Source organism: Ctenopharyngodon idella, chromosome 2, assembly GCF_019924925.1.
Source record: "Ctenopharyngodon idella isolate HZGC_01 chromosome 2, HZGC01, whole genome shotgun sequence".
NCBI classification, from domain to species: domain Eukaryota; kingdom Metazoa; phylum Chordata; class Actinopteri; order Cypriniformes; family Xenocyprididae; genus Ctenopharyngodon; species Ctenopharyngodon idella.
The window spans coordinates 4,716,729-4,737,108 of record NC_067221.1 but is presented as its reverse complement, the minus strand read 5'-3'; the positions used below and the strand labels follow the sequence as shown (position 1 = coordinate 4,737,108).

The 20,380-nt window shown below is 37.8% G+C and overlaps 1 protein-coding gene across 1 annotated transcript in view; it reads left to right on the top strand.

The window, feature by feature from the left end:
* The window catches only part of clstn2a (calsyntenin 2a), a 254,376-nt gene that overhangs the window by 103,288 nt on the left and 130,708 nt on the right, over nt 1–20,380 (top strand). Inside the window, exon 2 of the mRNA XM_051879314.1 lies at nt 14,106–14,228. Coding sequence (XP_051735274.1) covers nt 14,106–14,228 — 123 coding nt within the window. The remainder of the gene's footprint in view (nt 1–14,105; nt 14,229–20,380) is intronic.

The following is a 20,380-nucleotide window of genomic DNA, read 5'->3' as shown; positions in this document are numbered from 1 at the left end:
GGGGTGTGTTTGTTTAGGTTGAGTTCAAATATCTCAGAAAGTGTTTCTCGGAAATCATTTACTGCACCATTAACAGTTCATGTACTGAAATACTCTGACAAGTGACAAGATATCTATTGGTGTACATTTATTTTTGAAAAAATGTACTCAAAATGATCAAAAAACTGATAAAATTAACATTTGTTTCAATCAGTTCCCCTATTAATGTGCACGATATGTATGTATACATGCAGTTTCTCTCCTTCTGAATATCTAACCAATCCATAATCAGAGGTAACCATTCAAACCAATCAGCTTTCAGTCTCACATTAGTACATCATCATCCTTTTTTCAAAATAATTATTCCTCAAAAGTACAAAAAGAAATTGTTAAAGAAACCGTTAAGGAACCAGAATTGTTACATTCATGATGATTCTCATACCTAGATAATAAGTCTCATGGGTACACTAGCATTCGCTGCAGACAATCAGCACTCAAAACACAACATATGCTGGTCTTTTCAGCAGTATGCTACTAGCACACATGCTCGCATGAAAACACAGGCAGTGCGATTCAATAACACACGGCTACGGCTTTATTATCTTCCCTTCTGCCGCTAACAATGTGCTGTTAAGCAAACAAAAAGCCGCGCGTCGTGAAATGTGCGCCGTTTACATCTGCCCACGTGCGTGACTCAGTAACATAAAACAAAGGACTATTTTACAGCCTCTGTATTTGGCTGAGATGTAATTTGTGTAGTTTTTGTGTCAACAATGCCATGTTTATGTGTCTAGCATGCATCATTTGTCAAACATCATTTGTCAGGGATATGTCGGAGCTGAGAGGCAGTAAATCTGTCCTTGTGTGAAGGAATCATGGCTTCAGGACATGGGATAAACACCTGTCTAAAGGTTTCTCCTCCTGCTTTCTTTTTTCCCCCTCCTCTGGTGAGCTGTTACAAAGTTGTCAAGCGGTACTGCCACTGTCAGTGAGGACTGTAAAGAGGATTTTGAGTGGACCAGCGCCTCTGTCCTTCTCTTAGCTGAGAAAATCCCCTCTGTATTCCAGCCCCTCTTGGAGGATGCGGAAGGAAATCCCTGCCATTTTCCCCACATCAAAAACCTCTCTCTGTGGGAGCTTAGCTCCGTTCCAATCCCACCCAGCAACAGCATTTGTCTAACAGTGATGGCTTGGGCTTGAATTCAGATGGGATGTGTTGGAGAACTCAGTTCAATCAACATATATAGCAACTCAAGTAGTAGTTTGCTGGTGAAACATATAATCCGTTGTGTTTTAGGAGTCATAAGTATACATGTCACATCCGAATGTGTTGATTGTTGATTACAGGGCAGATATTCATTGTAAATTTGAATCAAAGGTTGTACCTTCACTGGCTGGTGGTGCAAATAGTGCCTGCAATAGATAATAATAGATTGTGAAGTCACTTGCGAGGTACTTTGGATAAAAATGTCACCTAAATGAATAGATATAATGCAAATGTAGATAACACTCCATTTCATTTCAGCCTATGCAAGGACGCGCACATACTAGCACTTCTCACATCGACATAGAAAGACTCAGGGCACATGCAATTTCACCATCAGAAACAATGATAAACAATTAAATCACTCTGAAACTTTACACTGATTTTATGTAGTATTAAAATTATACGATTTTACATATCACTGTAAAAAAATAAATCTGTGAAAATAACAGAAAGTACTGGCAGCTCATTACTCGGAAATTATCCAGTAATTTTATGGACATTTCTGTTAACCCTAAAACACAACGGAATGAAGTGCAAAATTCTAAATACAAGTAAAACGCCTGGAAAAAATAAATACAGAAAATTCAGTTAAACTAATACAGTAAATTCTGCCCTATTTTTATGGATTTTTTTTTAGAATGTATAACATAAATCAGTCCAGTTCAATAATAGCTGTGTAAATATATCTATTGCAGTATAAACAAGCATTTTTGCACTGTATTTACTGTACCATCATACCATACACCCAACCTTAAAGGATTAGTTCACTTCTGAATGAAAATTTCCTGATAATTTACTCACCCCCATGTCATCCAAGATGTTTAAGTCTTTCTTTCTTCAGTCGAAAAGAAATGTTTTTTGAGGAAATCATTCCAGGATTTTTCTCCATATAATGGACTTCAACAGGGACCAACAGTTTGAAGGTCCAAATGTCAGTTTCAGCGCAGCTTCAAAGGACTCCACACAATCCCAGATGAGGAATAAGGGTCTTATCTAGAGAAATGAATGGCAATATAAAAAAAATATATATATATATATATATATATATACTTTTTAACCACAAATGCTCGTCTTATACTGCTCTATGATCCGCACGCATGACGTAATCACGTTGTAAAGGCGTGACGTAGGCGGAAGTACCGCTCTAGTGTCTACAAGGCGAACATGCAGAGATTAGGCTAAACGCCCTTTATATAAAGAAAAAGGTAAAACAGCAATGTCAGACGATTTTGAAGGAGAACGTTTTTCGCCCTACCGCTGTACTTCCGCCTACGTCATGCGTGATCTTTCAATGTAATTTCTTTTCGACTGAAGAAAGAAAGACATGAACATCTTGGATGACATGGGGATGAGTAGATGATCAGGAAATTTGAATTCAGAAGTGAACTAATCCTTGAATGTGTATAAACACTACTGTTCAAAAGTTTTATTTATTTATTTAAAAGCAGTCTCTTATGATAAGACTGCATTAATATTGTGAAGTATATTTAAAATAACTAATTTCTATTTTAAAATGTAATTTATTCCTGTAAGGGCAAAGCTGAATTTTCAGCATCATTACTCCAGTCTTCAGTGTCACATGATCCTTCAGAAATCATTCTAATATGCAGATTTGCTGCTCAAGAACAGTTCTTATTACCATCATCAATGTAACATTATACATGTCTTTACTGACACTTTTGATTAATTTAACACATTCTTGCTGGATAAAAGTTTTTTTTATTATTTAAAACTAATCTTACTGACCCGAGTCTTTTAAACGGTAGTGCATGTCTTTCTTAACCTGTTCATAACACATATTTCACATGCAGAGAAGTGTAAGAAATCTTCCAGGCTAGAGAAACTTCAGATCTGTCTAAGCTTTACAGCCATTTTCCATCAGACCGCTAAATTAATGGAATACAACAGTGAGTACTTTTGTCTCAGAGATTCAGAAAGGATTTTTAGCTTTGCTCAGCCTCTTTTTCCCCCGGAGTGTTTCTTTCCAACCCTAATAGGAAGATTTTATGATAAAGTTTCTAGTCACTTGAAAGCTTTAGTTCCCATAGTGATTTCACAGATGCACGTTTAAGTCTGCTTTGTATTTCACAGCCTTGAAGGATGTTTTTCAGGAGGACTCCTGTTTGTCGCTCTGAGAGTTTCTTTTTGTCTCTGTCTTTTCTGCCTTCAGGTTAAAATGTTTTTTTTTTGTAGATGTAGCTCGCTGGTAATGGGGATGTTCGAGATGGTCAACAAGTCATCCGACTGTGAGAAGTGAGGTCAACTATGTATGCATTTTTTTTTTGCAACAGTACTTTAAAGGTGATTAATTTAGAATCTTTATAAATGCAACCTCTTATAGAGGGTTTTAGTGTGTTTTCAACACTTTATCTGAGGAGTTGCAATTCTTTTCCAGCCATCAAAACACCACTTGTGTAACAAATGCAACACCCTCAATTATAAATAAGACAATTACAGACTTCACATTGCCTGCTGTGAGCATTGTTTCCGTTATTATGCGTGATCCACAGGTCTCGCTTTTTTATGGGCTGTTATGGCAGTGTTTCCAAACCTGTTCCTGGAGGCACACCAACAGTACACTTTTTGGATGTCTTTCTTATCTGACTCATCTATTTCAGGTCTTGAGCTGCATTCAAAATCACATGCTGTTTATTAGGTTTTTCATTTGATTTGAAATGTACCTCACAAGCATTAAAGAAATATGTACAATTTAGTTTAAATATGGGTAGTATGAATGAAATTCATATTCAATTGTTTGATAAGGTGAACACTTGATTGTATTCATCGTTTGCTGATTGAATGGAGGCAGATCAGCTTGCCATCAATTGTAAGAAAGGGGTGAGATTTAAGTTGACTAAATGATTAAATTATTCTTCAATCATTTAGTCAACTTAAATCTGCAGCATCTTGTATTGTGTATTCTAATTATACAGTACTAAGTGTTCCTGAAGCTCACACAGTAACAGCATGGCGCTAGCAATGCCAAGGTCATGGATTGATTCTGAGAAAATGCATGAACTAATTAAAATGCAATGCAAGTAAGTCTAGTCAAGTCAAATTTGTTTGTATAGTACTTCTGACAATATACATAGTGTCAAAGCAGCTTTGCAGATAATCATGATGTTAATGTTTATAATACATTAATATGTAGAGCTGGGCGACAATATAGTTTACACTTTGTGACTACAAGCAATCAAGAGGTTGAGATATGCTATATAGTATGTATCGCGCATATTGTATTTATGTGAATATACTTATTTCTATCATGACAACTCTCTGAAGATTTTTGCATGGATATGATAATGTTAATGTATTTGGTCTTGGTGGAATAGATCTGCTACGCTGCTGCTGTAGATTATTGCTGTTGCTGCTGCAGAGCAAGTACAGGAACTTGCTACTGCGAATACATACACCGCTATGCTGCTGTGAGTATGTAAGACATCCTGCTGCTGCACAAATAGCATACATCAATTACACATAGCAGATCTATACAGGTGGAGCTGGGGAAGGTGGAGGGTTTTAGATGAACGTTGAAAGCGCGCTACAACTGCTATAGTGAATGATAACCAGCCATTTAAATGTTGAGCAGCAAGCTGATTGGCTGCATATGTGACATAAACCAATCAGCTTGTGCTAAGTAGCTAATGCTGTAAATATCATCCGCTTGCGTTAAAGACCCATCAGACTGCGCCATCTAGAGTTTCATGACAGAACTAGGCATATATCTAACTTTGTATAAAGGGCTGGATGATATATAGTATAGCTGCATAATCAAAATCAGCCATTTGAAATTAAGTATTTATCACTTTACGCACATGTATGAAGATAAAGTTGGATATAATATACTGTATATCAAACTTTATATATAAAGCAGTGAGATGATATAAACAATCCCACTGCCAAGATTTGCTGTATAGTGTTTTTTGTTTTAAGTGAGTATACTATATGTATGCAAGTAAAGTAGGATATACTATATATATATATATATACAGCTTTTAATATATCACTGGGCTAAAATATATTTTACATACATGTACTGTATGTATCTGGGTAAGGTTGGATATACTTATAGTAGTTAATTCGTTAATTTGGATAATGGTTAAATGTAATGTAATGTCAAAGACTTCTTTAAAGGGATAGTTCACCACTATCATCATTTACTTCCCCTCATGTCGTTTCAAACTGTATTCTTTATTCTGTGAAACACAAAAGATATTTTGAGGGGTTTTTTTTTTTTTTTTGGTCTATACTGTACAACATTTTGTATGGACAAAAACATTCTTTAATATATCATCTTTTGTGTTCAGCATAAGAAAGAAGGGGATGCAGGTGTGGAATTTTTGGCTGAAATATCCCTTTAAGACTAGTTGTTAAGACAACTCACTGACTAGCAGTGTTGGGGGTAACACATTACAAGTAACGCAAGTTACGTAATCAGATTACTTTTAAGTAACTAGTAAAGTCCCTCTACTGTACAGACATGAATTTGCATTTCCTTCAGCCTGAGGCTCGTTCATTTCACTTTTGGTGTGAAAGGACTTTTACATTTGCCAAAAATAGAACTTTTTTGTTGTTGTAGTAGTCCAGCCGAGATGAGAAAAAGTAACAAAAAGTAATGTAACACATTACTTTCCATAAAAAGTAACTAAGTAACACAATTAGTTACTTTTTTAGGGAGTAACGCAATATTGTAATGCATTACTTTTAAAAGTATTTTCCCCAACACTGCTGACTAGTCATTAAAAATATGTAGTTTTAGCACATCCCCAATTGCTCAAATAGATAAAAGGTGACCGGTATGTGGGCACAGCAGACATCCAGGGAGGGAGGCATGGAGCTGTAGCCCCAGTATCAATTTTCATTTTCGTCTCCTCAAAACGCCCAAAGGTGCTGAGAGCCACTCGAGCGTCCAGATCTCCCACAGACAGAAGATAAACTAGCAGACCCTTTTAATTTTAATCCGGAGTAGATGGAGAGTTGAGCCCTGCCCTCTCTCTTTCTCAGCCTCTGGCGCTCGTGTCAGTAAGGAGATCATTGTTCTCTTCGCTCCTTGCTTTCATTTGACTCGCTCTCAAGTCCCCCTAAAACCCTTCATCCCTCCACCTCAATCAGTTCTCTGTGTTTCTAACAATGACTCGTAATTTAAGCGACTTCACACAGTGTGTAATCAAACCGGCTCTTTTCGTAAGGGTTGACTGTGTCTCAGGCGGTATAGACACTCACGTAAGGCTGATAAACAATATGGCTAATGAAAAGACCATAAGGACCCGCATTCCGTGACAAGGAAACAAAGCCTCGTGAATGAATATGCCAGCTTTCTAATTACAGACAATTGACATTTCCGAGTCCTCTGAGGTATCGATGCCGGGCTGACAGTAGCAAATGCCAGCGCGGAGAACTTCTCCGTCACAAAAGATATTCGCTTCAATGTTTGTCGAGAGTCTAATCAAACAAATTTATATTCATGGCTGGTGACCTAAGTAAGTTGATTCGCAGAATTTATGTACACAAGGGAACGAGTCGTTTATATCAGCGCGCTTGTAGTACCAAGGACATTTATAAACCTCTGCCGTCTCTCAGCCATTTGTGTCAGGAATTATTAATGCTTATTATGGAGAAATTTAGCTGTAAATCAGCCCACAGCGATGGCAGATTCAAGACACGTCACCTGCGTCGATTGTCTTCATCATGAACGTTTGTTTTGTGCCAGATTGGGTTATGAAGATGTCCATGAATGCCTATGAGGATTTTCAAATATGCTAAGTGATATACTAGAGATGGAGGATTTGCTTTTAAAAATAGTGTGAAAAGTTGCTAAAGTTGTCATGTGTGAGAACCAGACCCAGACCCCTCAGTGCTTGATTGACAGATGAGTAGGTGGTTTGTTGTTTGAACATTTTGAACGCATTAACGTTTGCACTACAAACATAATGTGATCAAACGTGTGTGTGTTTATTTTCTTTAAACTACCTCCACTGTGGTTGAAGTGGTTGAATATCACGTTTTGGACCCATTTGCACCTGTATTTAGTGCCATCCTGTTACAAATAGATTGCTTGAAATGGAGGTCAATATCAGGGATAAATAGAACCTAAAACCACATTTACACCTTTCATATTATTCATGTTATGCACTGATTCTGTTTAAATAACATCTTTTTTCCTTCAGAATGTTTGTTTTTAGCTGCAATAAAAAGGATTTGATCTCAATAACACTGAATGACATCTGCTAATGTCATTCTTAAATGTTACTTGACAACCAACAGTGAGAACAGGCATCCCAACTGTCAGAGACTAATTACATGCAACTAGCGGTGTGAACAGTTTATATAATAGTAGTAGTTTATATCTATTTTTGGCCTTTTTCATCACTTGTATTGTGACAGTGATCATGTAGAGTTGACAGGGAACTTGGCGAATGACACAAGATGGTCTCAAACTCGAGCATCTTGGAGAATGTGATGCACATCACTAGGCAACAGATGACATTTTAACCACAGAAAATTGCAGGAGGAGTTGCTGCTACAGCCTACGATATATTGCCTTTAATGGAGACCATGCAGGTTATCCAAAGCTACCGAAACCACTGCTGAACCTTAAAAGGCCTTAAAACCCATTCAACTCTTTCACCCCCTTTATAGAGGTCACCGTAAAATCGACTCCCCATCCTACACCCTTTTACGATGCTTTCCAGGTGCCCAAGAATGACACCATACAATCTGTTCATTCATTAATTAACTCAAGCAGCCCTCAATATGCAAACATTTCTCTTTTTTTTTTTTTTTTTATGGCTGTGCTATAAAATAGGATGATAAAACGGTAATTTTGTCAACTGGGCCCCTTATATGAGAACTCTCTGAAGACCAACAAATCTTGAAAGCTCGCCATAGAAAAAGCAGAGATTATGACCTCATTAATAAGCATTAAAGACGAGCAATGCAAGCTTAAGAAGTATGTCTCTGTGGGAGTGTGGGATGCGGCTTCGTTGAGTTCAATGTATCTGAAAATTACCCTTCGGCCCCTACCAGCAAACTCCTTCCTGCTAGTATTGGATTAAGCTAAGTCACTGTGGCTAATTATTCTCTTCCTGATAGTCATTTCTGTATTTTTCCAATACAGAGAGCTATGTTCTGGTCATTTGCACAGTGCAAGGGACGTTAATTAACCATTTTCTACTAATACCCCCATTGACTATAGCAGATGATGCTAGCTGGACTGGGGTTGATCTTTGACTCTTGACTTTGAGTTGAAGTCTTTGGACTTTAGACAACACCCATCACAGAGCCATTTGGCTAATGGCTTCTTTATCCCTTAGCGTAGCAGAGGCTTGTTATGAACAGGATGCTCTTATTGAAGAGGGTGAATAAACCTAGAAGGCTTGTTTTTCTGCTAAGGTCCATTAGCTGGCCTTAACCACAATATTTGTTGTTTACACCATGCATACAAAAACACTACATGCAAAATAGTCACCGTAATGCAAGCTGCATTACATATTCCTGAATATTTTTGGTCTTCTCTCTCTCTTTTAGTCATTCTCTGTCAGCCTCTGACTCTAGCACTTTCTTTTTCTTCTGGGTCCCTCATGCATGTTTCAATCATTGTTTAATTCCAATGTTATGAGCCGCATGTAATGTTACGGTGTTGACCGGTCAGAAATTAATAGCTTGTTGCGTGACACTGGGAGAGCGGTAAAATTCACCATCAATTCCGCTGGCTGTCCCCAAGTTTAATTACCGTTGGAATGCTGACTGGGATTTTCATTATAGCAGGTTGAAGAAGGGTCAAAGTAGATTTGCAAACGTTCACTTTCTCCCCCGGCAACATTTTATCAGGTGCTTGAAATTCTGGAATAATTATACATCAAGCTGAATAAATAATTGATTCTGTAATAGTCCCTTTCTTGTCCTCTTGTGAGACCCGACCTGAATTTTCCACCTCCCTCACTCTGGGCTCACCTGCTTTATTTCAATACATTATTTGGATAGCGCTCACAGACAAATGGGAGAACTATCTGTCTGTCTGTCTATCCATCTGTCGTACCAAAAGCTGCATTAAAATTAAATATTATAACAGAATTTTCACTTATATTTATACAAAGTTGCAGTTGCAGAGTTGGAATCAGATAAGCTTAATGTTCCACCACTGTAAGATTATAGCTGACCTTTTTCATTGTTTAAGGTATGAGGGATTTGCGCCAAATGCGAGTTGGCGAGCATATGAAACGGTGTCAATCACCAGTTGGCCGGTAATATTTGTATGAAATCTAACAATGCAATGTTGTGAGAATATGATTGCGCTCAGGACAGTTGACAGACCAGCACTGCATTGTCATGAAAGTTTAAGCCTTGGCAATTTAAATATTCAAGCACAAGAAGATGCAAAAGGGAACTCAATTTGTTACTTGCACGCTGCGTTGACCATAGAGAAAGATGTGTACCAGTATCAGTGTATTGGATCTGTGCATTAGCTCTTAAAGTGACAGCAGCCTAATATTCCTGTTGCTGTCTGTGTTTTTAATGTTAATCAAACAACAAAGTGCAAAGAAAAAAATCATTCACTGCTCTTTACTTTTGTAACTTTAATAAGAATTAATCTATGTTTAATTTATACAGTGAAGACTATCCAGTGTTATTTTACATTTCATTACTTTATTCAATGTCTGAAAACTGCTGTCTTTAATAATGTTTTAAATGTATATTAGTTAGGCTAGTAGTTTTAGATGTGGTATAGAAATTGGGATAGAGAATTGTGGATTTTCACTGGTATCTAAAGTTTTGGTGTCATAACTGCCTGTTTTTGCAAAAACAGTTTCATTGCCAGTAAGAAATATTTAAAGCAGGTAAATCTTCTTAAAGGGGACCTATTATGCCCTTTTCACAAGATGTAATATAAGTCTCTGGTGTCCCCAGAATGTGTCTGTGAAGTTTCAGCTTAAAATACCCCACAGATCATTCATTATAGCTTGTCAAATTTGCCCCTATTTGGGTGTGAGCAAAAACACGCCGTTTTTGTGTGTGTCCCTTTAAATGCAAATGAGCTGCTGCTCCCGGCCCCCTTTCCAGAAGAGGGCGGAGCTTTAACAGCTCGCACTTTGGTCGCTCAACAACAACAAAGCTGGAGAATCTCACGCAGCCAAAATGAGGATTGTCAGTAACGGTGTTCAGCCTTACATTGTTCAAACCGGAGTCGACACTGATGGAGAGACTCAGGAAGAAGTTACAACTTTTAGAATGAAACTGGATGTTTCTGAATGGTTAGTGGATAAATTTATGTAGTTGCTGTGAAGTTGATTCAACTCATCAACTATCATGTGCCGTCATGTTAATCTTTTGTGCAAATCCAGCGTTGAATTGACCCTCGTTTGTAAAGCAGTCCGGCATAAAATGACGGCATGGCAACAACACTCTACTACAACAACTCTTCCTCTTCTCTAAAGCAGACCAAAATGGCCTCACCCACTTTGTTGTATGTTCTCGGGGGCGGGGTTTATGTAAATTTTAGGGTTTGTGATGTCACTAACCCGGGAAGAAGCTCGTTGTAGTCCTTAAAAAGCGATTTCTATAAAAGAAAATATCTCCCTTTGCATTTAACTTTGAGCGTTGTAACTGTGCAGATGTTGTTTATGCTCAAACAGCAATATTACACACTAACTAAAGTTAAAAAAGTGAAATCATAATCAAGGTCTATCATTAAGTCACCGGGCATTGGCAGGTGTGGCATAAACTTAGTTTTAGGCCCTGTTTCTTAATAAACTCTCTAAGTTCATCAAGGTTTAATGGCTGTTTAGATGTTCTGTTCTGTTCAAAAAGTTAACAAGTATCTTTGCTAACACTGTAACACTGTCTTGATGTTTTTAACACAATTTTCAGGGATTATGTTCCTTAATGGTGAATGTGAGGTAAATTTGTGTGTTCACACATTCATCTGCCATTATGTATTGTGTTTTTCTAGCTGTGTGTGCGGCAGAGCTTTCTAGTGCAGGGGAGCGGATGGAAGAGAAAAGTCCACATTGAATTAGCTTCCATCACTGCGCTCTAATGCTGTATAATGGCTGCAGACATCTCATGGGTAATAGCTCAGGGATTACAGAGAAGGCATATTGCTCTTAGTGACACCACTAACCTTATTAGAGAGAGAGAGAGAGTGAGAACGAGAGAGTTCAATGTGAATTTGCACTGACTGGAGCCTGAAGAGATGTATTATTATAATAGAAAGTACCTGATCCAAATTACAGTTATTTACTGTATCTTGTGTACATGATGACATGTTTTTTTTTTCCTAGTCTGTGACATTTCACACATGAAATGCTCAACTAAATATTTACCTAATGAATTGGACATTTAATAGTGTATCGTGGAGTTGCGTAACCTACATGAAAGCCTTATTGCACGCGTTGTTATTCCTACACAATGGGAAAAACGGACTGCAGTGTGTCTGACCTCTCAGTCTGTACATCTGCAACACACACATTGTTTGCCTCTCTAGAGCTTGTAGTACATGTCTTTGTATGTATAACACAGCTAGATAGATACAACCCGGCTATTCATCTGTGTCTGTTCAAATAGGCACTTTCAAATGAGGCAAAACACTCTGAGATGTTTGCAAGTGGTTGTGGTTTTTAAAAAGTGGGTTTTGCATTGGTGTACGTGTAAAAAAACAAACCAAAAAAAACAAAAACATGTTTTGTCCCTGTAAGTGTGTCTGAGTTTAATAGTGAGTGAGAGAAAGAGATATGAGATATAATGGCACAGACTTGTTGAAAGCAAGATTGTAGTCTTTGAAAACGACATTGCCAGCTGGTTTAATCGTCTGGTCATCTGAATCGGATGATTTGTTCCCTGCCTAAGATTGCTTATGGGTTATGGGGACACTCTTTCACCCTTTCTTTTCTCTGAGACTTGAGTAGACTGTCCTCCACAAGTGTGAAATGGTTTAATTTACTCTTTCATTAATTGCTTTGGTGGATCTCGAACTGAGCCACGCGAGGGGTTACTGAATAGCCAGTACTAATCTAAAACTCCATTAACTCATGCCGGGGGAGGATTTCTGAATACACGAGGGGGGAATCAAATAAAACTTTTTTTTTTTTTTTTGTCAGCGTATTGCTTGGGATTGACAATTGCATTTATGGTATAATCAAGTTTTTAACGTTGTTTATATGCATTTGTAGTGTTTTTAATATGCTTTAAGACAAACCATGTGCAAATTCATCAGTCAACACCATTGCTGAGTATTTTCTCCTTAAAGCTGCAGTGAACAAAAGACAGTCTCAAAAAACGCGGTTTGAAATCACCCCTGTTTTCTACGTCACAAACATGTTGTAACCAATCATGTCAACATGTGGGCGGGCTTTAGCATATCATTAACTGTGCTGTGAAGCAGGGAGTCTCAAGAGAAGCCAGTTTATCCTGGTATATTTTTCTGTTGATAAGAAAAATCGGGTACATTTAGCAATATAGCGGATGAATTATGTATATGATGTATATTGCTATGAACAGTATGACTTTCTCCACTGACGTTCTGAGTTGTTCAAAGGATACTGTTTTTTAGAACAGACTGAGATGGCGAATGGGAACATGGTTTGTGTAACATTAGCAATACATTATCAGCTGTTTAATAATGTAGTCAAGCAAAAGGCTGATCATATTAAATACCGTTATGTGTCCGACGCTGTAGGGAGCGATACATAGAAGTTGTAGACAAGTCTGTATAATTCACTCTTCCTCTTCCTCTTCTTCTTCTGAATCAGTTTCTGGTTCAAACATATATGGCTGAATTAAACCAGTATTTCCACTTGCCATCATGTAGCGTTTACTATAACAGTAAAGTTGAGCGAGTGGATCAGATATTCTGAGCTGGTGTGAGCGAGTGGAGGCGGAGCTAATTTGCATATTCATGGATCCGTGTATACTAAATGGATCAAGGGTGTAGTTACATTCAAGCTATTTTAAGGCATGAAGAATTTTTTTCACAGAAATATGTCATTTTGGTGATTAAAGATGAGTTTTAAGGGATAAAATTATTGACTACAGGGGGACTTTAAAACATTAACATTCTTGAAAATAACGAAACAAAGTTCTTACATCCTACCCAATACCTAAACTTAACAACTACCTTACTAACTATTAATAAGCAGTAAATTAGGAGTTTATTGAGGGAAAAGTCGTAGTTAATAGTTTATGTGTTCCCCATACTAAAGTGTTACAGAAGATTTAAAACTATATTACATTTAATGAACCTTATTTTTAATCTTCAGCTGCTTGTTAACAAAATACTCCTCTAAAGTGTTTTGGCAAAATCTTCTTTCTTTAGGTCCGTCTGTGCTACAGGGCACACTGGGCAGCAAGCATATGTTCATATGTTTGGCAAAATAAGCTCACTAAAAATCAGATTTTTAATTAACCTTAAAAATGTTACACTTACCAAACATGGCATTAGATGTGTACAGCGGGTTTGGTAAACACTGCTTCTGTACGAGCTGTTTAATGCACAATGACTCTTGCAGGGATGTTTTCCTTTCACTGGGTAGAAGATTGCGTTTGTGTCATCCATTGATTAGCATCTTGTTTTGGTATCTCTTGTTATACAGCAGCCACGAAAAAAGGAGGAACAACAGAGCACGCTAGGACAGATAAATGAGGGTGTTTCCCTGGATACGTGTTGTTGGAGACAGGGATGAGGCCATTTGGGGAATTGGACAAACAACCTGTGCTTATTGGACTTGTATCGATTGCCATTATTAGCCATTCTTTGCATGAACACACTGAATTTGTTGTGTTTTTTATTCTTATTTAGGAGATGATTTGAACAGTCTGAGCAGTTCAGAATTTTAATTCTCCTTCTTTTCTCTCTCCATTGCAGTGAATAAGCACAAACCATGGATCGAGACGTCTTATCATGGTGTCATCAGTGAGAATATGGACACTGTACTGCTAGACCCTCCCCTGGTCGCACTGGACAAAGACGCTCCTGTCCCTTATGCAGGTATACGACTTACCTAACTTATTACACAGCGCTCTGGAATACTCGATTCTGATTGGTCAATCGTGGCATTCGAGGCGTACAGGCATATGTGGCTGTTGTCCCTGACAACCAATGTCTTGCACTGTGCTTGTTTCACGTCTCGTTTCCTTTTTCTTCTCATGAACAAATCATTTTAACTGGTATCAATTTTGCATGTCCATTATTAAAGTAGCATTGTAATAAGTGAAATAATGTACAATCAGCAGGTCATTATATTAAAGAGGACCTATTATGCCCCTGTTCACAAGATGTAATATAAGTCTCTCTAATAACTCCAATTAGAGAGTTACCAATAACTCTGGTGTCCCCAGAATGTGTCTGTGAAGTTTCAGCTCAAAATACCCCACAGATCATTTATTATAGCTTGTCAAATTTGCCCCTATTTGGGTGTGAGCAAAAACACACAGTTTTTGTGTGTGTCCCTTTAAATGCAAATGAGCTGCTGCTCCCGGCCCCCTTTCCAGAAGAGGGCGGAGCTTTAACAGCTCGCGCTTCGGTTGCTCAACAACAACAAAGCTGGAGAATCTCACGCAGCCAAAATGAGGATTGTCAGTAACGGTGTTCAGCCTTACATTGTTCAAACCGGAGTCGACACTGATGGAGAGACTCAGGAAGAAGTTACAACTTTTAGAATGAAACTGGACGTTTCTGGATGGTTAGTGGATAAATTTATGTAGTTGCTGAGTTGATTCAACTCATCGACTAGCATGTGCCGTCATGTTAATCTTTTGTGCAAATCCAGCGTTAAATTGGCCCTCGTTTGTGAAGCAGTTCGACGTAAAATGATTTGCGCAAATATATTACACTTTACCGACTTTCTTTGCCACATTTCTTTAATAAATGAAATTCAACCACGCTCTCCTCAGTGGCTCAGATGCCGGGAATCTATCTATGTTCATTGGTACATCCAATAACAGAACTTTTGTAATGTTGGTGCAGACATTGTACATCTCCAGCTGCTACAGTGAGGAAACTGAAATGGCAGACTGCTACGGCTCACTCAGGGCGGGATCTATGCTAATAGAGCAGATCGTGAACAGTTGTGGGCGGGGCTTATCCCTAGTCTTATGTAAGAGTCACTGTTTATGATTTATGGGGATTATAAAAAAGGAGTGGGTGGATTTTTACCATTATAGGCTGGTTGTTTACACACACTGTGGACACACCAGTGTTTATAAAAGTGAATTTTGCATAATAGGTCTGCTTTAAAATAAACTCACCCCTCAACCTGACTTTACATTTTTCCCTTTCTAATTAAATAGTACTTTTTTTTCCTATCACTGCATGATTGTTTTATGATTTTAGACGAGAGCTTTGTCTAGTTTAGGCATGATTGGATCATAGAATTGTACTTTTATTTGTATACTATTGTAAGTATTTATATGTATGTTTTGGAACATTATAATTATTTTTATATAATACTGATTAATAATTATTAAATATTAAATATGAAAAAATATACTATAAAAAATGATTTATTAATAATTCTTTTTACTAGCCATTATTAAAGAAATCCTTTTTAAGACAAAGTCTTCAAATCTTCAGTATGCTTCATTTTGAAGTATGCAGCACATGCAGAATATATATCTTTTTAATTAAATCGCAGCCTTTTGCTGTTTAATCGCGATTGTGATCATTTTGATTAACGTTGCAGCCTGTTTTTCCCCATATCTAATCTATTCCAATGAGACATATAAGCTCACTCCAGAACATCCAGGATTATTCTGAAATTTATAGCATTGGATGGTAACAATAGCTTGGTTCTTCAGTGTAGTGTTCCTCTATTCCTTTGTGTGTAAGTGAGGGCGGTTAAGTGTGAGATTTTATGTGTATTGCAGCATAGTGCTCATATAAAAGAGATTTAGTCAACGCTTTCCTCACTGTTATGGAGACAGATCCGCCTGACCTTCCTGCTATTTCAGAGTGCATTTCTTGCCTCTATCTCCATTGTTGTGGTGACACACAGCCCTTGTATAAGTAGATCTTGTCGGCTTTTCCATGGCCGCGCGTTCAATAAACCAACCGGCCTTGAAAAACAACTCATACAACGTGCGTTTTGGCTTTCGAGGAGGAATAGCCAACACTTCGAGCGTCAATCAACTCTCACGGAGCAATGAATGGACAGCACAACTTTATGACTTGCGTGGTGTTTATGAAAGACAGATTCCGACTCGCTGGTTTTCAAGTGCAGGTTGTTCAGATGGGGTGGTGGCTGACTGATGCAAAGTAATTAAATAAAGTGATTTTTTTTACACAAAGAGGAATGTGTGGAAGCATTATGACAGGTAACTCTCTACAGCTCATTAAATGACAATGCCTAGAATTAATCTCTTCTCTGACAGCCTTGGCAAAAAGCACTTTTCAAGCTTTTATATATTTATTTTTGCAGCTTGTGCTTGAAAAGCATGCTGTGTGTGGTGCACTTGATAAAGATTTGTTGTTCATACCTTGGAGAATCTTTTAGCTGACAGCATGCCTCTTTCTTTACAGTACTACCATCAACCACTGGTGAGGACTGATTATCTTTGCAGTATGTTAATTCATACTGTAGTGTGTTTTTGTTCTTGTAACATCACACTTTTAAGTCAGTATGAAATTTCAGATTTTTTAAAGTCGACATTTACGTGATTAAAGTCGACGTCAATGTCGAGTAGTCGCTGATGACGTCATTAATGATAAGCCTGAACCTCGAGCTGAGACTGAATGCGGGTTGCCTTGTGCACAGCTAAGGCGTTTGACACAGTGCTGCCCACAAGGCTATTGTCCTACATAACAGCTTACTTTTATCAGTTCTTTTGTCTTTGGGTAATTATATTTCTCACAGATTTCTGCTCGTTCTAAATCAGATACAGATAAAGTAGCACAGTAAAGATTACATTTATATGAATGCATTAGTGAGAGAGTGATTGCGTGTGAATTAATTCCACCTGCCAGTGTCTCTCTACTAATAGTGAAGCTGATATAAAACTTAAAGGATTGGTTCACTTCAGAATTAAAATTTCCTGATAATTTACTCACCCCCATGTCATCCAAGATGTTCATGTCTTTCTTTCTTGTGTTGATAAGAAATTAAGGTTTTTGAGGAAAACATTACAGGATTATTCTCCATATAGTGGACTTCAATGGTTACCAATGGGTTGAAGGTCCAAATGTTTCAGTGCAGCTATATGATCCCAGATGAGGAATAAGGGTCTTATCTAGTGAAACGATTGGTCGTTTTCTAAAAAAAATAAAAATTTGTGTACTGTTTAACCACAAATGCACTCTGCGATGCACCACGCATTACGTAATCACGTTGAAAAGGTCACGCGTGACGTAGGCGGAAGTGCCGATCCAGTGTTTACAAAGCGAATGTACAAAGACTAAGTCAAATGACCTTTACAAAAAAAAAAAAAAAGAAAAAGAAAGGTAAAACAATGATGTCGGGTGATTTTGAATTTGGAGGAGAAAATGAGATGGAGTTTTTCACCCTACCACGATACTTCCGCCTACGTCACTCATGACCTTTCCAACATGAGTACGTAATGCGTGAAGTCATGGACGCTCATCACAGAGCAGTGCAAGACGAGCATTTGTGGTTAAAAAGTATAACATTTTTATTTTTTTTTTAGAAAATGAGCGATCGTTTCGCTAGATAAGACCCTTATTCCTCGTCTGGGATCGTGTAGAGCTCTTTGAAGCTGCACTGAAACTGACATTTGGACCTTCAACCCGTTGAACCCCAGTGAAGTCCACTATATGGAGAAAAATCCTGGAAAGTTTTCCTCAAAAACCTTAATTTTTTTTAGACTGAAGAAAGAAGAGCATGAACATCCTGGATGACATGGGGGTGAGTAAATTATCAGGAAATTTTAATTCTGAAGTGAACTAATCCTTTAAAGCCTCATGGCAGAGCATTAAATTCGACTAGTCTGTGCAACCCCTAGTATGAAATGAAAATCCATTCTACATGCATGTTATTGATCTTTTATTGTGAATCATTCATACATGCATACGCTTAATTTTGTTTACATTTATTGACCTTGGAATTTTTAATTAAAATATCATAACTCAATCTTCTGGTGAAAGTTTTATTTCTATTTCTTACCATTTTAATATGCTAATTTGGTGCTCAAGAATCATTTTTTATTATTATCAGTATTGTGCTGCTTAATATTTTTCCAGGATTCTTTGATGAATAGAACATTTAAAAGAACAGCTTTTACTTTAAATAGAAATCTTTTGTAACACTATAAATGTCTTTACTGTCCCTTTTGTTGAGTTGAATGTGTCCGCATTACATTTCCTTCTTACTGACCCCAAACTTGACCGCAAAGTAATGAGAATAACTTTGAAGCTCAGGATCTTTTTCCTGCATAATCCACATTTTTGGGAAACTTGTGCACAAGTCTTGTGCACTTATTACTTTGATTTATCAATGACAGATTAATGGTGGGCGGCTTCTGTTGTTAAAGCGTCACCGGGAAATGAGTGTTGCGCTCTAATTTAGTGACAGGTGATATTTCACTGCCTTTTCACGGGGAGCCAATGGATACACACGAAAGATTGCTGCCAGGGAGACTCAGAGAAAAACGGGCCCTCCATCTCAATCCGTCATTCTCCCTAATTCTCTTCGCTCCCATTCTCTCCGTCTTTCTTTCTCCGTCCCGTTCTCTTCTTCCACGTCAGACCGTGAGTTATGCGCGAGAGGCTTTGTCATCAATCCTGTTTTCGTCTGTTTAGAGAATGGAATGCGGGCGTCCTTCTGGCACCGCATTAATTGGGGTGTTGGAACACGACCCGGGATTGTTAAGTGCTTCGCCTCGCCCTCCTTCGTCTTTTTCTCCTGCCACGCTCACTGTCTCCCATGTATCAGCTTGCTTTGATGTAAAATAACGATGATGAGCCTCAAGTCGATGATATATGCTGAGGCAGGGATCCTGAAGATGAATTGTTATTTCTGGGAACAAGACTTTCCCCTGTAGAGCAGATAGCGTAGGTCTTGTAGTATGCACAGAGCATTCTCAATCAAATTACCGTGAAGGATGAGCCGGAGTCAGTAGAGGAAGGAAAAAAAAGAAAAACGGCAGCTTCATTTGCTAATTCTTTATCTCGGTTGTGGCTTCACCAGCCTCTTTCTCATTAATCTCTCCTCTCAGATGATGTACAATGCCGTATTGTTCCGCTAAACTTTGCCTTCCTCGCACCAGATTAGCTAACAAAACCCAAGCTAGGATGCGGTCCAGGGAAACTATGGATGGATTGCAAAAACCACACATGAGAGTGAAAATAGAAGGATGTAGTGAAAGAGAATCGCAGCGCCTGCAGTTCAGACACTTTGCAATTGTATTGTGTTCCTTTTATAGAAGCAGGACCTGAAATGAACGATGAAAATGTTTTTGATCGTGTTTGGACCGTTCTGTCTAAAATAACCAGTAGACTTTGCAGTTGGATACGCTAGTGGATCTTGCTGTTAAATTATTAAAAATAACGTGTTAAAAAAATTAATTTGGCAGTATTTTGATCTTGTTAGTGGATGAAGAGAGTGTTGATTATGTGCTGGTCACAATCCTCTCTAAGGTGTGACAGGCTGTCATTTAAAATTAAGGGTGTAGTACATGATGCAAAAAATCACACATGTATTATCAGCTCAGTCTATTTCCCACAAGGTCACTTGCTTGATGTGAATAAGAGCTGATTGGAGTGTCATTTATATCATATTTTGTGACAAACAATTTAAGAGGTGCATGGTAGGCTATTATAAACAATATAAAGTACATTGCCAAAAATGAATGTAAATTTACTTGCTTTGGACCTACAATTCTACACACATTCATCAGTAAATAAATAATGAAAGTTGATTCGTTTTTTTTTTTATGTGAGCTTTCTAAATGATAAATGCAATTAGTTTCTATGCTTTCGGTTAATTAATCTGAGATATAGATGCTTAGAGGATGCTTAATAAAGCAGATTAGGGGGCGGTTTAAACAGGCAGCATGAGGAAAAAAAGCCAGCAGTGGAACGTTTAATCAAATGCTTTTCATATAAACAACCTTGCCGGGTGATCCTCAGACTTGATGTTTTGTAGATTTTATTTGTTTTTAGTCCTATTTGACTGTATTTGGCGAACTTAA